This window comes from Parasteatoda tepidariorum, chromosome 10, assembly GCF_982258835.1.
Source record: "Parasteatoda tepidariorum strain Cologne lab strain chromosome 10, Ptep-v5.0, whole genome shotgun sequence".
NCBI classification, from domain to species: domain Eukaryota; kingdom Metazoa; phylum Arthropoda; class Arachnida; order Araneae; family Theridiidae; genus Parasteatoda; species Parasteatoda tepidariorum.
This window is the reverse complement of record NC_141764.1, coordinates 37,646,288-37,660,375: the sequence shown is the minus strand read 5'-3', so window position 1 is coordinate 37,660,375 and position 14,088 is coordinate 37,646,288. Positions and strand designations below refer to the sequence as shown.

Genomic DNA, 14,088 nt, shown 5'->3' with positions numbered 1-14,088 from the left:
TCTAATTATGAACTGACTGTTAATGTACATCTGAAACTATATTTTTTCATCTAAATTATCTTAATTGACTGTTTGTAAATTATCTTAATTTTAACTATTGTCAAAAATTGTATTCAAAAAGACTCATAACCTGTTTTAACGTAATTAGAAATGGGGGTGAAGGTTCTTCAAGCCAACATCCACCACAGTAGAAGTGGCACCACAAACCTCACCAAGAAATTTCTTGATGAGGATTTTCACCTGGCCCTGATCCAAGAACCTTGGCTTGTCAAGGGAAAAATCAGTGACCTCAAAGGAACAAAAGGTAAGCTCATTTATAATCTTAATAGTGAAGCTAGAACCGAGACCGAGAAATTGTTTTTTGCTCAGTCTACCTACCCTATGAAGAGAAGGCTCCACCTGATCAAACACTGCACAAACTCCTGCAGTTTTGTGCAGAAAACAGCTTGCAGGTAGTCCTAGGGCTGGACTGCAATGCTCACCATACTGTATGGGGCAGCACAGACACAAATAAAAGAGGTGAGTGTCTTTTAGAATTTATTCTTAATTACAATTTAGATATTTTGAACAAAGGCAATGACCCTACCTTCATAACTTCTAATCGTTCTGAAGTAATTGACATTACTATAGCAACACCGGCTATTAGTAAAAATATCACGAAATGGAAAGTAGATGGGAGACCATCAGGTTCCGACCATCAAAACATCCATTTTGAAATAAACTCCAATATAAATATTGACCGCTGCTTCAGAGACCCAATGAGAACAAATTGGAAGAAATTCCAAGACGATATCATGGGACTGACTCAACTGGGAGAAAATTATATTAGAGATAATTATGATCTAGAAATTGCAGCAGAAACTCTGCAGAACGAAATTCTAGGTTCATACAATAAAAATTGCCCAATACGTACCAAAAGAGCAAAGCCTCAATGTCCTTGGTGGAACAACTCCTTGGAAACTGAAAGGGCAAATGTTAGAAAACTCTTTAATAAAGCAAAGAAACATGGTGAGTGGGACAACTGTAAAAGAGCCCTCACCAACTATAACAAAAATGTCAGAAAAAACAAACAAGAATCCTGGAGAAAGTTCTGTGAAGAGGTAAATTCTATCTCTGAAGGAGCTAGACTCCAGAGAATCCTTAGAAGGGATGAACCCATAATGGTTGGCACCTTAAAGGATGAGGATGGCAACTTTGCTACCACTGGAAAAGAGATAATGGAAGTTATGGCCAAAACTCACTTTCCAGGAGCCATTGATATGGATAGCAATAAAGGACAGCATTTCATTGGATCTGTAAAAAGAATACAAAGAAATCAATGGACCTATGCTAAGAACGTTATCAATCAAAACAATGTCAGGTGGGCTATCTCCACCTTCAAACCACTTAAAAGCCCTGGACCTGATGGAATCATTCCTGTAATGATCCAAAAGGCAGGAGATCCTATCATCCCTGTGTTAACCATGTTTTACAGAGCCAGTCTGGCACTGGGACATATTCCAAAGCTATGGCAAAAGATCAGGATTGTTTACATTCCTAAACCTGGCAAAAGTAACTATGACCAGGCTAAGTCTATCAGACCAATTAGCTTATCCTCATTCTTTCTCAAAATTATGGAGAAAATTATTGATAGGCATATTAGGAATTACCTGGGTAGCAATAACCCCTTGCATAATCTACAGTTTGCCTACCAACCTGGTAAATCTACAGAGACAGCCTTACACAAGCTAGTATCTAAGATTGAAGACAAACTGGAGAGAAAGGAAATTGCATTGGCCACCTTCCTAGATATTCAGGGTGCTTTTGATAATACCTCTCACCCATCCATCCTTAATGCCTTAAGGGAAACAGGGATAGACCAAACTTTATGTTTATGGATTAAGTCCCTACTTATGGATAGAGCCATTCAAATGAATATCTTCAACGAGACATTAGAAAAGAAAACAACCAGAGGCTGTCCACAAGGAGGTGTACTATCACCATTACTTTGGAATCTGGTTGTAAATAGCCTAATAAAACATCTAAATAATATAGGCTACTATACCCAGGGATATGCGGATGACATTGTCATACTCATCCTTGGCAAAGATTTTCACATAACTTGCCAACTTATGCAAAACGCTCTAAGTTATGTAAGCAAATGGTGCAGGGAGAGGAATCTGGACATAAATCCACAGAAGACCAATCTAGTACCATTTACTCGTAAAATAAAAAGGGAAGGCTTTTTTTATCCCAAAACTTTTTAACGTTGAAATCAATATTGCCTCTGAGGTGAAATTTTTAGGCTTAATTCTTGACCAAAAACTCACCTGGAATAAACATGTTGATTACAAAATCAATCAAGCAAAAAAATGCATAATGATGTGCAGACGCATGCTTGGTAAAAACTGGGGTTTACAACCAAAAATGATGTTTTGGATGTACACAGCAATTGTCAGGCCTGCTTTCACATATGCTTCAGTGATATGGTGGTGTAAAGTGGAACAGAAAACTGTGAAGGACAAGCTGGGAAGTCTGCAAAGACTGGCCTGCTTGTGTATCACAGGTGCAATGTCCACGGCCCCTACCAGAGCACTTGAGGCAATTCTGGACCTGACTCCTTTAGATATCTTCATGTGCAGCTCTGCCAGAATGACTGCATATAGAATGAAATTGCAATATCAATGGTATAACAGGCCCTCTTCTGGAGGTCATACCAGTATTACTAAGAAAATTTACCATCCAACTCTCCTTATGCCTTCTGACTGCATGGAGAGAAAGTACGTGTTTGAAAGACCATTTGAAGTAGTTTTTCCTACCAGAGAAGAATGGGATAACAACACGATCGATACAAAAAATGATGATCTAATCTGGTATACCGATGGATCAAAGAAAGGTAACCTCTCAGGACTGGGTGTCTGTGGCTTGTCACCAAGATTCAACCTTTTTGAAGGTCTTGGGGAGTATGCTACTGTCGTTCAGGCGGAGGTACTTGCTATCGTAAACTGTCTGCAGATAAATATTAAGAAAGTCTACCATGGTAAGCGGATTCTTATTTTCAGCGACAGTCAAGCAGCCTTGATGGCTCTTTACTCATTTCAAGTTAAATCAAAAATTGTTCTGGAATGCAAGAATCTCCTAATAGAACTGGCAAAAAGGAATAAAATCATTCTTATTTGGGTACCAGGGCATATGGGATTTGATGGTAATGAAAGAGCTGATGAACTCGCAAAACAGGGATCCTCTTTCAATCCAATAGGAACGGAACCCTTCTGTGGAATCAATATGAAGACTACAAGGAAGGCCGTCCTAAAATGGGAAAAACAGGAGATGAACAAAGTTTGGCGCAATTCTCCTGGACAAAAACATGCTAAAATCATGATCAGCAGCCCTTCTGCAAAAATTGCTTCTGAAATTCTTAGGCTCCCAAGATTGAAGATTCAAACAATTGTAGGCTTCATCACTGGGCATTATCATTTCAGGAAACATCTACATAGATTGGGACTTTTCGAACAAGAACCAATGTGTCGGAAATGCCGTGAAGCGGTAGAATCAGCACATCACATCCTATACGAATGTGATGCCCTCGCCCTTACGCGCCTCACTACCTTAGGCAATCCATATCCTAAAGAGCTTCACCTTAATTCCATTAAGGGACTGTCAGACTATATAAATAAAGTAGGCGACCCAAGACAATGGAATTAGGAAAAAGTTGGGCTTGGAGCATGGTACAAAATGCAACATGTGCAGAGGTGCCACATATCTGACAAGCTCAAGCAAGAAGAAGAAGAGAACGTAATTAGATGAATTGGTGGTATTGGCGCAGTAAAATTTAAGATAGTTAATGTATGTTTAATAACATTCACTTATAACTTGATCTAACATATAACTTACCACTTATAACCTAAAAATTAAATGTGTTTGTCCAATAATGCAATTCATCTATTTTTTCAATTTTGTTTCATTTTACCCTACACTATAATACTATGTTACGATGATGTTAAACTATGTCATGTTACATTATCTTACTGTTCCCTTTATGGTTACAACTTCCCCACTGACTTGTAAGGTAAGTCAACACTTAACAACATTTTTTGCTTGTTTTATTACTTATAAATATACCATTTTTGAGTATTAATACTTTGTATCAGCTCAAGTGATGAACTTAAAAGATGAGGAGATGAAAAATGCTTTTAATTTATCAATGAGATATTCTAGGGTAAAAAAATTAAAAAAACATTGTTGTATCTATACTTACTCCTTTTTATTATAGTTAATTCAGTTTAATTCGTTCTTTTAATTGTCAATATAAATGAGATAGCTATCAATCTGTTTTAAATGTCCTTTCAAACGCGTCATTTTTAGAAATAAATTTGACGGAGATTTATCTGGATTTATATTGCATGAATTACTATGAAACACTATAAAAACACAGTAGGATATCTTAAATATTTATTATCTAATTTTACCCATCAATTATCTCTTTTTCATAACCATTGTAAGTGTGTAAGAAATACAAAACAAATGAAATAAAATAAAAATATGACCACCGAAGCCGACGTCTTCAGGGGGTACCGGCCCCGGTAGCCATTAAAAACAAAACCATTTCTATTTGAGGGAGAAGCAAAAGCTTAAAATATCTCCCTCAGTACCCCGATGGTTTTGTATAGAGGTCCAGGAAAAACAAGATACAATCAAAAGAATAAACAAATTACGAAAAGAAAATCAATAAAAATCATCAGAAAATTAAAAACTCACAGTCACAGGTCAAGAATAAACTTCAAAAGCAAGTGAAGGAAAAGAAAACACTAAAAACTGAAAAACAACGCCCCCTATAATAATGCGCAGTAGAAGTTTAAAAATGAAATGAAAAAGGTCAGGAGAAGGAGATACGTAGATAAATTAATAGAATGCTTAACTGGGGCTGCTCAGTTAAGACTAGAATTGCGCCCTGTTAAAAGAAAAAATATATAAAAACTTAAAACTTTCTAGTCTTAACTGAGCAGCCCCAGTTAAGCATTCTATTAATTTATCTACGTATCTCCTTCTCCTGACCTTTTTCATTTCATTTTTAAACTTCTACTGCGCATTATTATAGGGGGCGTTGTTTTTCAGTTTTTAGTGTTTTCTTTTCCTTCACTTGCTTTTGAAGTTTATTCTTGACCTGTGACTGTGAGTTTTTAATTTTCTGATGATTTTTATTGATTTTCTTTTCGTAATTTGTTTATTCTTTTGATTGTATCTTGTTTTTCCTGGACCTCTATACAAAACCATCGGGGTACTGAGGGAGATATTTTAAGCTTTTGCTTCTCCCTCAAATAGAAATGGTTTTGTTTTTAATGGCTACCGGGGCCGGTACCCCCTGAAGACGTCGGCTTCGGTGGTCATATTTTTATTTTATTTCATTTGTTTTGTATTGATACTTTTTTCTGAAATTTCTGCTGCTTCTTAGCGCGTTTTTTTCAAAGAAGTTTTATCCTTTTGATCTTAATTATTTGTGTTTTCTTTCAGTATTGTGTAAGAAATAAATTTGTTTTTTGTCTTCTTCTTATTATTTTTTCCTAAACTAACGAGAAATAAAAAGCAATTGTAATCGGTGAATTTCAAAACAAATGATTAACTTCCAAAAGAACAAATTGAATCTATGATGTAGTCTGGGGAACAAATAAAATTATGCTCGTTTTCAGTGCTATATTGACTGAAATAAAACATTTTAGTGTGATTCCCGTGAGAATATTTTCCTACGCATTGACATTTATTTGACATTGTCTGCACTTAAATACAGTTTCAACTGATAACATAAATACAAAACACTATTTGAACAAAAAAATATGAAATACTTTTGTAAAATAGTTTTCGTCTATTTTAAAATGCAAACAAAAGTAATAAATGTTTGAACACAAATGAATAATCGCTCTACGTTAAAAAATCACAAGAGCTACGTTGCTTGGGTTTTTAACTTAACATAAAATTTTCTTATGTGCCGAAATTTTAAGCCTTAGCAACTTGAAATTGAGCAGTTGTGTAGAAAAATGTACAAGATATATAATAGATTAAAAAAATTTATTTAATAAATTGTTCAGGAATTAATTAATTATTTAATTAATTAACCAACTAATTAAATTAATTGCTAAATAATTAATTTCTCAAGAACTGTTAATTTTGTAGTAAAAATTAAATCATGTAGGACATTTTGCAGCCCACCGAAATACAAATACAAAATTGAAATTTGAGCGACTGAGAGAGAAACTGAAAACGAGTTTGATTAAAAGTTATTGCAATTTTTTTTCTTGATTTTGTTTCACTTTTACAGATTTAAATTACGAATTTTCTCTATTGTTACTAAAAAGTGAATTTATCTCTCCCGAGATCTTTATTTTATAAGTTCGAGTCTGAGTTCAATATAAAAGTAACAAAAATAGTGAGAAAGTTATTAGTTATTGTCAGATATAAATCCTAAGATCTAGAATGAAGTTTATAAAAATATAAAGAACTTATTTCTAGAAGGGTAAAAACATATTCCTGTTTAAATGATTTAGGTCTCGTTACTGACCAAAATTAATTCTCATTTATTTTATTATTATACCACATATTCTGTATTCCTAAGTTTAACTTTCTTTAAGGTACAGTTAAATCTTTTTTTAAATAGCGAAAGTTCATTTCACTACGATTATGTAAACAAAAATATGATAATTATACGTTTTTTTTTAACAAAATTTTCTTTGCTTTTGATATGAAAAAAAGAGAAAGAAAGCAATGAGGTATGTGAAGAAAATAAGGTTGTTGTTTCTAATGCCACTTGCCAACCAACAATCCTGCTTGGTAAAACCAACAAATTTTAAGGCGTAAGGTGCGTTTATTGCTTTTCGGTAGCACCATCTCTGACCAGAAACACGATTTCAGCCATATACACGTCACAGTCCATTTATAAGACGGACCCATTCATGCATCCACTTATTCATCCACAGATCGTAACTTTGACATGAGCTACAGAACGATCAATCTCCAATTCAGTACTCCAAGAGATTTTATTTGCTATTGGAACACTTTGTGACCCGACTGATTTAACGTGCACCTGCCGCCATTTACTGTACGAAGTGTCTTCGACCGGCAGGGATCGAATGCGACCTCCTGTATATAGGTCCAAGGCCCTGCCAGCCTGGCTATGGCTGGTAGTTGGGCCAGGCTACCCCTGAAGAATTTTTTTCTTTGCCTAATGGCGGGCACTTGGTCTATTTCCCATTGACTTCAGAAATGCCAGAACTGCTACTCTCTTATCATTACCCAGTGAGCACCTATGGCTAAGCCACGGCGGTGGAGTAGCGTCGCCCACGTCATACGACCACAAACCCGTTTATAGGGCGGGTTAGATTCACACAATCGCACAGACGAAAGGACATAGAATACAGAGAAACATCCATGCCCTGGGCGGGATTCGAACCCGCAACCATCGGCTCCGCAGTCAAGCACGCTAACCACTCGCCCACCTGGTCGGCCCTGAAGAAAATAATGGAGGTGATAAGCGAAGAAAACAGGGAACTTTTATTAAAACATTTTATATCATTCTTATCTGTCTGAATTAAATAAAAATGTTCCATGCTGTATCTATGCATTATTAATGCCTTAAGAATAGCCCATTTTCAGTTGCCTCTCAGTTTGATTTACAAAGAAAATAAACTTGTCCTCATTTTGGACAAAGGTAGAAAAATAGTTATTTAATTTATTTTAATTTTTCAATGATCGCAAACTCTTAAAAATATTAAAAATAGCATTTAAAATCATAATAGTTTTCTTTTATGTAAAACTAAATATTAGAAATTTTTAAGACAAGTAAGATAATGATTTTGTTTTTATTGCAGTCAAATGATAAATATAAAAGATTTATCTATTACTTTGATCGCGGTCTCGTTTTGTCACTGCTAAGATAATACCGCTACAAGGTAAGATTTATACGAAACACAAATAACAAATATTTCATACATTATTCTTCAGACAAGAAATAAATATTAGAGATTGGTGTATAAATCAAAATGTCTCAGACAGTACTTAAATTCCAGAATAATTTATGCGATAAATTTCTATTCACTGAACAATAAATTAAAATAAATTTCTATTCATTTACTGTGTTGAGAAATCTTTAAAAACACTTTTGACTATTACAAAAAGGAATTTAAACTTAAATATTACTTTTTAGGTTTTACAACTCACTTGCAGTAAAAATAAATGCTGAATCTTTAAATTAATTCTCTAGTGACATCATTTGTTTCAATAGAAATAGTTAAGGCAGAACTAAAAATGAAAAATTATGAAATCCGGTATTTTTCAAGTAAGAAACTTTTGAAATATATAAATATTAAATGAAGTTAAGACAATAGAATGAAGTAAAATATTACGTATGGTTGAAGTGATAAAACTATGGGTACTTCTGAATAATAGGTTACTTTTACTTTAAATTTAAAACTTAATGAAAGGTTTTGCAAATTACTTTTTAATTAGAATATTAAGCGATCAATAAAATCCTCCAACAAAAGAAAGGGTAAAACTTTATGCTATATAGACTAATTCAAAAAACAACGTGACTAAAGCAATAATGAAAGCACATAAATGGACATACTATAGTTTCAGTTCTAAAAACAAGAACCTTCCTAACAAGAACCTGTCTACAAGAACCTGACAAGAACCTGAAAATTAAATCCTCATGCAACAAGTAGTTAAGATTACTAATGTAGAGGGTCGCTGTATGAGATTATGTATATACATGAGTATCCTGCATGTATTGGGGTGTTGGGATAGGAATTGTTGTCATTTTCTGGAGCTTTAGAGATAGTTCTTTTGATAGTTATTTTGATTGTAATAGTTCCTTGAAAAATTGTTCTATTGTACGTTTTAGAGCTGTAGTGGAAACTCTTTAATTCTTTTTTTTATGATTAGCCTTCTTATAAAAGTTTTGGTATTGAGCTGCGTTTGTGATTTTTTGGAATATTATTAAAAGAGTTAAACAGCTAGTGCTAATTTTTTTAAATAACGCAAAGACAAATTTATAGTATAAGAAAAATAGAAGAATAAGGCTGTTTCATTTAAACACCCAGTTGAGATTTGAGCTCTTATTAAGTTTTATTCATAAAAGTTCAATAGCTTCTTTACAAACCGTAACAAAGCATTATACTTAATACCGTAACAAAATACTATACTATACGCGAAACCCTAAATATAAAAAAAATCACAATTACAGTGTCATTTAAATATATTGGTAATTCTAGTCGAAAGGTTTCATTTCCTGAATAAAGACCGCTTGTATTCCTTCTTAACCAATCTTATCTGTTATTCGAAGCGAGTGATTGCGTCATCCAGGTGTAATTGAATACGGTATTACTTTTTCGCTATAATGAGAGGTAAATAAATAAAGTGCACATTAATCTAAAACAACAGCTACAGAAATTAATGCAGGAGATAAAATTTAATCTGTTGGGGACCACACGGGAAGAAATATCTGATAAAATTACCGTATTGTATTGTAATTACACTTTCGGTAAAAAAAAAAAACACTATATCGGTTAAAAAAACAAAATATACGCTATTTAAACCATTCTTTTGGTAATTTTTCGGCTCTTAACAAACAGTTTACTTGAAATTTTAGTTTTCAAAATTATATTTATTATTACCACATATTTGGTAAAAAAATACAAAACTGAAAAGGAAATTTAATCGAATAAATTGATTTGTATGCCATGCCCTAAAGGTATCATGATAGAATTAATAAATTTTACAGCATTTACCAAATTTCTTAAGATATTACAGAATCATATTTTATTGTTAATTTTACCAAAATCATTACAAAAGCACTTGTATGAAAAATACTGAGATTTTCGGTGTCCCCATTAAGTCACAGTTAATGTTACGCCCGTATATTTATAGTTTTGACTATACTATTTGTCTCTGTGGATTGGAATAGTTGCATTTCATTTAAAAAAATATTTTAAAAATGCCCAAGCTTCTTTATTAGTAGTAGTACTTTTATAACTAAATATTCGAAGGGAATTTTCATTTCATCTGTTCCTTGAGGATATATCAAATCACGTGATCTCTTTCATAAAATCGACGTCTGCGTATTTTTTTGAACAATTTATTCAAATTTAACTTTCAATACTTTATATTGCTTTTTTCTTTATATTGCTTTATTCTTTATATTGTTTTATTCTTTATGTTGCTTTATTCAAATTTACTCTTCAAATTTTCAATTTTATATTAAAATGTTCTACTCAAATTTACTATTCATATTTTCAATACTTCATATTACTTTATTCTTTATACTGCTTTATTCTTTATATTGTTTGTTTCATTCTTTATATTGCTTTATTCTTTATATTGCTTTATTGCTTAATTCAAATTTACTTTACAGTGTATCGTAAACAGCCTTTAATGATTCTTATGCTTATTTTATTTTACCGTTTCAATGTTATTGAATAACGAAAATGGTGGCGACTACTTCATACCAAGTAGTGTGAAAATAAAATACAAATTACAGGGTAACTGATATTTTATTTGAAACAGATGAACTTATATAAAATTAAATATGGAAAATAAAGTAATATAATAGAATGTTCTAGAAACTTATTAAAAAACAAGCACTTAATCACAAAAATTCAAAGTGTAACGCGCAATGAAAAGTAAAATGTAATGATGCGGAATTTTCTAATGTTTTTCTCCTAAAGCAAATGGTATGAACCGTTTGAAATTTATGCTATTTTGTTCCTATTGTACTTTTTAAAAATATCTGAAATTATTTGCGCTTACAAGTTATGAGATCCAATGTTAAAAAGCATTTAGAGAATTTAACTATTCAGGCATTATATAAATATTTTTTGAAGTTCATAAAATATATGGTCGCACCACAGACAATGACTACATTAATTTAAAGTTATAACTATAAGTGATACACTCAATAAAAATGAGCAAACGTTTTATGATAATACACATAAGAAACAGAGCATCAATTGTTGGATAGGAAGAGATGATTAGATTTCTATGCAGCTCGAGTTTGCATGAAAATCGGCGTTCAGGATATACAGAAATAAATTTACATGCTTATTTTTTTAAAATATAAATTTATTTGTAAATTGATTTTATTAATAATATATACCTACTACTTCCCTATCCTCCTCGCGCTCGCTGTACAGTATGCCTCAGTGTCCCTTTTTCCAGGCATCCTGGTGCTAAATCAATTCCCAAGTTAAAATTCTTGATGGTCCTATCAAAAAATTTTGATGATTTATGTTGGTCTCAATGCGATTCATGATTTTCCAACCTCATTTGATGGTCACCATCATCCAACAATTTCCATTATGTTTTCATGATTTTTGATATGGCAACAAACTTCCACCATTCTATGATGAAAAATGCTACTTTAGTACTATGATGGTTTAATAATAATTATTGTTGACTCAGTAGAAATATGCCATCAAAAAAAAAATTTTTTATGATGGTCCATCCAAAATCAGTCCGAATTCATACATTGGTTTGATGGTGGTTCATGATCGATCCAACACTTGATTTCTAAGAAACTTATGATGGAAATGTTTGATGGTTTTCAGGGATATACCAATTAAACAATTTTTTTCTATGTTGGATCGTCATAAATCAGTCCGAATTCCTAAATTGGGGTGATGGTGGTTCATGATCGATCCAACATTTCATTTCTAAGAAACTTATGATGGAAATTTTTGATGGTTCTCAGGAATATACCATTGAACCAATTTTTTTTTTATGTTGGTCCATCCAAAATCAGTCCGAATTCATACATTGGGGTGATGGTGGTTCATGATCGATCCAACACTTGATTTCTAAGAAACTTATGGATGAAATCTTTGATGGTTCTCAGGAATATACTATTGAAGCAATTTTTTTTTATGTTGGATCATCATAAATCAGTCCGAATTCCTACATTGGGGTGATGGTGGTTCATGATCGATCCATCACTTGATTTCTAAGAAACGTATTATGGAAATGTTTGATGGTTCCCAGGGATATACCATTGAAACAATTTTTTTTATGTTGGACCATCATAAATCAGTCCGAATTCCTACATTGGGGTGATGGTGGTTCATGATCGATCCAACATTTGATTTCTAGGAAACTTATGACAGAAATTTTTGATGGTTCTCAGGAATATACCATTGAAACAATTTTTTTATGTTGGACCATCATAAATCTGTCCGAATTCCTACATTGGTTTGATGGTGGTTCATGATCGATCCAACATTTGATTTCTAAGAAAATTATGACAGAAATTTTTGATGGTTCTCAGGAATATACCATTGAAACAATTTTTTTATGTTGGACCATCATAAATCAGTCCGAATTCCTACATTGGGGTGATCGTGGTTCATGATCGATCCAACATTTGATTTCTAAGAAAATTATGACAGAAATTTTTGATGGTTCTCAGGAATATACCATTGAAACAATTTTTTTATGTTGGACCATCATAAATCAGTCCGAATTCCTACATTGCGGTGATGGTTACTTACGTTGGATACCATCAAAAATATAATGGTTCGTGATGGAATTATTGATGGTTAGCATTAAGATTATGTTGGTCCATCAATGGAAAACTATCCAAAAACTTTGACATGAGTTCTCTTGCCTTCTTCCATCCATTTAGTTTTGCTTTGCACAGTTCTTGGTGCATGTATTTTTGTCAAATGAATCTCGGCCATTCTCTTTTGCGTTTTCCGTTGGGTGTTCTAATAAGTGCGAAGTAAGCAGGGCTATCCTGTCTTAAACGAAGAGTATGTACAGTCCATTTTCTTTTTTTCTTTAAAATTTCTTCATGAATGGGTGATGATTTGGCCTTTATTTGAAATAGTATTAGGCTAGAATTTTTTTTAAATAATTCTTAAAAGTTTTTTCCGGAATATTTACAGTGTTTCAATTTCAGCTTAGTGGAGGTTCCACTGTTCAGCACGATACAAAAATATGGAGCTAATAAAAAGAAGTTCACTCCATACAAAAGTATGGAGAAAACAAAAAATGTATAATAATACTAAGACGTCAATATGAACAATAATATATATAAACAAACGACCTTTATTTTTCAGAATCAAATTAAACTTTTTCTGTAACTTTTATTTAACTTTAATGATATCTCCATTTCGTACAATACAATATGAAATTAAATCAATTAATCGGACCAAAAGAAATTATTTATAAGTTTCTTTAAGACATAATTAAATGACATGGTTCTGAATGCTTATAAAAGTTACAAATAAACTAGAAATGGAACACTTGTGTGGAAATGACTTGGATTTAACCTTTTAGAATAAAATATAAATGAAATAGAAACAAATATGAAAATACATATACCTTATATTTAACACACGAATGTAGAATATTAAAAAAAAGAGTAAAACGCTTAGGAATTAGTCAAGGTCTAAGAACGTGAAAATTTCAATTTTAATGTTTACAGTCCATTTTCTTTTTTTCTTTAAAATTTCTTCATGAATGGGTGATGATTTGGCCTTTATTTGAAATAGTATTAGGCTAGAATTTTTTTTAAATAATTCTTAAAAGTTTTTTCCGGAATATTTACAGTGTTTCAATTTCAGCTTAGTGGAGGTTCCACTATTCAGCACGATACAAAAATATGGAGCTAATAAAAAGAAGTTCATTCCATACAAAAGTATGGAGAAAACAAAAAATGTATAATAATACTAAGACGTCAATATGAACAATAATATATATAAACAAACGACCTTTATTTTTCAGAATCAAATTAAACTTTTTCTGTAACTTTTATTTAACTTTAATGATATCTCCATTTCGTACAATACAATATGAAATTAAATCAATTAATCGGACCAAAAGAAATTATTTATAAGTTTCTTTAAGACATAATTAAATGACATGGTTCTGAATGCTTATAAAAGTTACAAATAAACTAGAAATGGGACACTTGTGTGGAAATGACTTGGATTTAACCTTTTAGAATAAAATATAAATGAAATAGAAACAAATATGAAAATACATATACCTTATATTTAACACACGAATGTAGAATATTAAAAAAAAGAGTAAAACGCTTAGGAATTAGTCAAGGTCTAAGAACGCGAA

General features: G+C 32.2%; 1 protein-coding gene across 1 annotated transcript; it reads left to right on the top strand.

The window, feature by feature from the left end:
• The first annotated feature begins 2,358 nt into the window (after positions 1-2,358).
• LOC147802510 (uncharacterized) lies at positions 2,359-3,684 on the top strand. The gene has a single exon (XM_087152745.1). It carries the CDS (start codon positions 2,359-2,361, stop codon positions 3,682-3,684), a length of 1,326 nt encoding a protein of 441 aa, XP_087008871.1.
• Positions 3,685-14,088: the final 10,404 nt, after the last annotated feature.

Bases quoted from the DNA above. Each gene is read 5' to 3' on its own strand.
- LOC147802510 (XM_087152745.1), top strand. From the start codon at position 2,359: ATGATGTGCAGACGCATGCTTGGTAAAAACTGGGGTTTACAACCAAAA.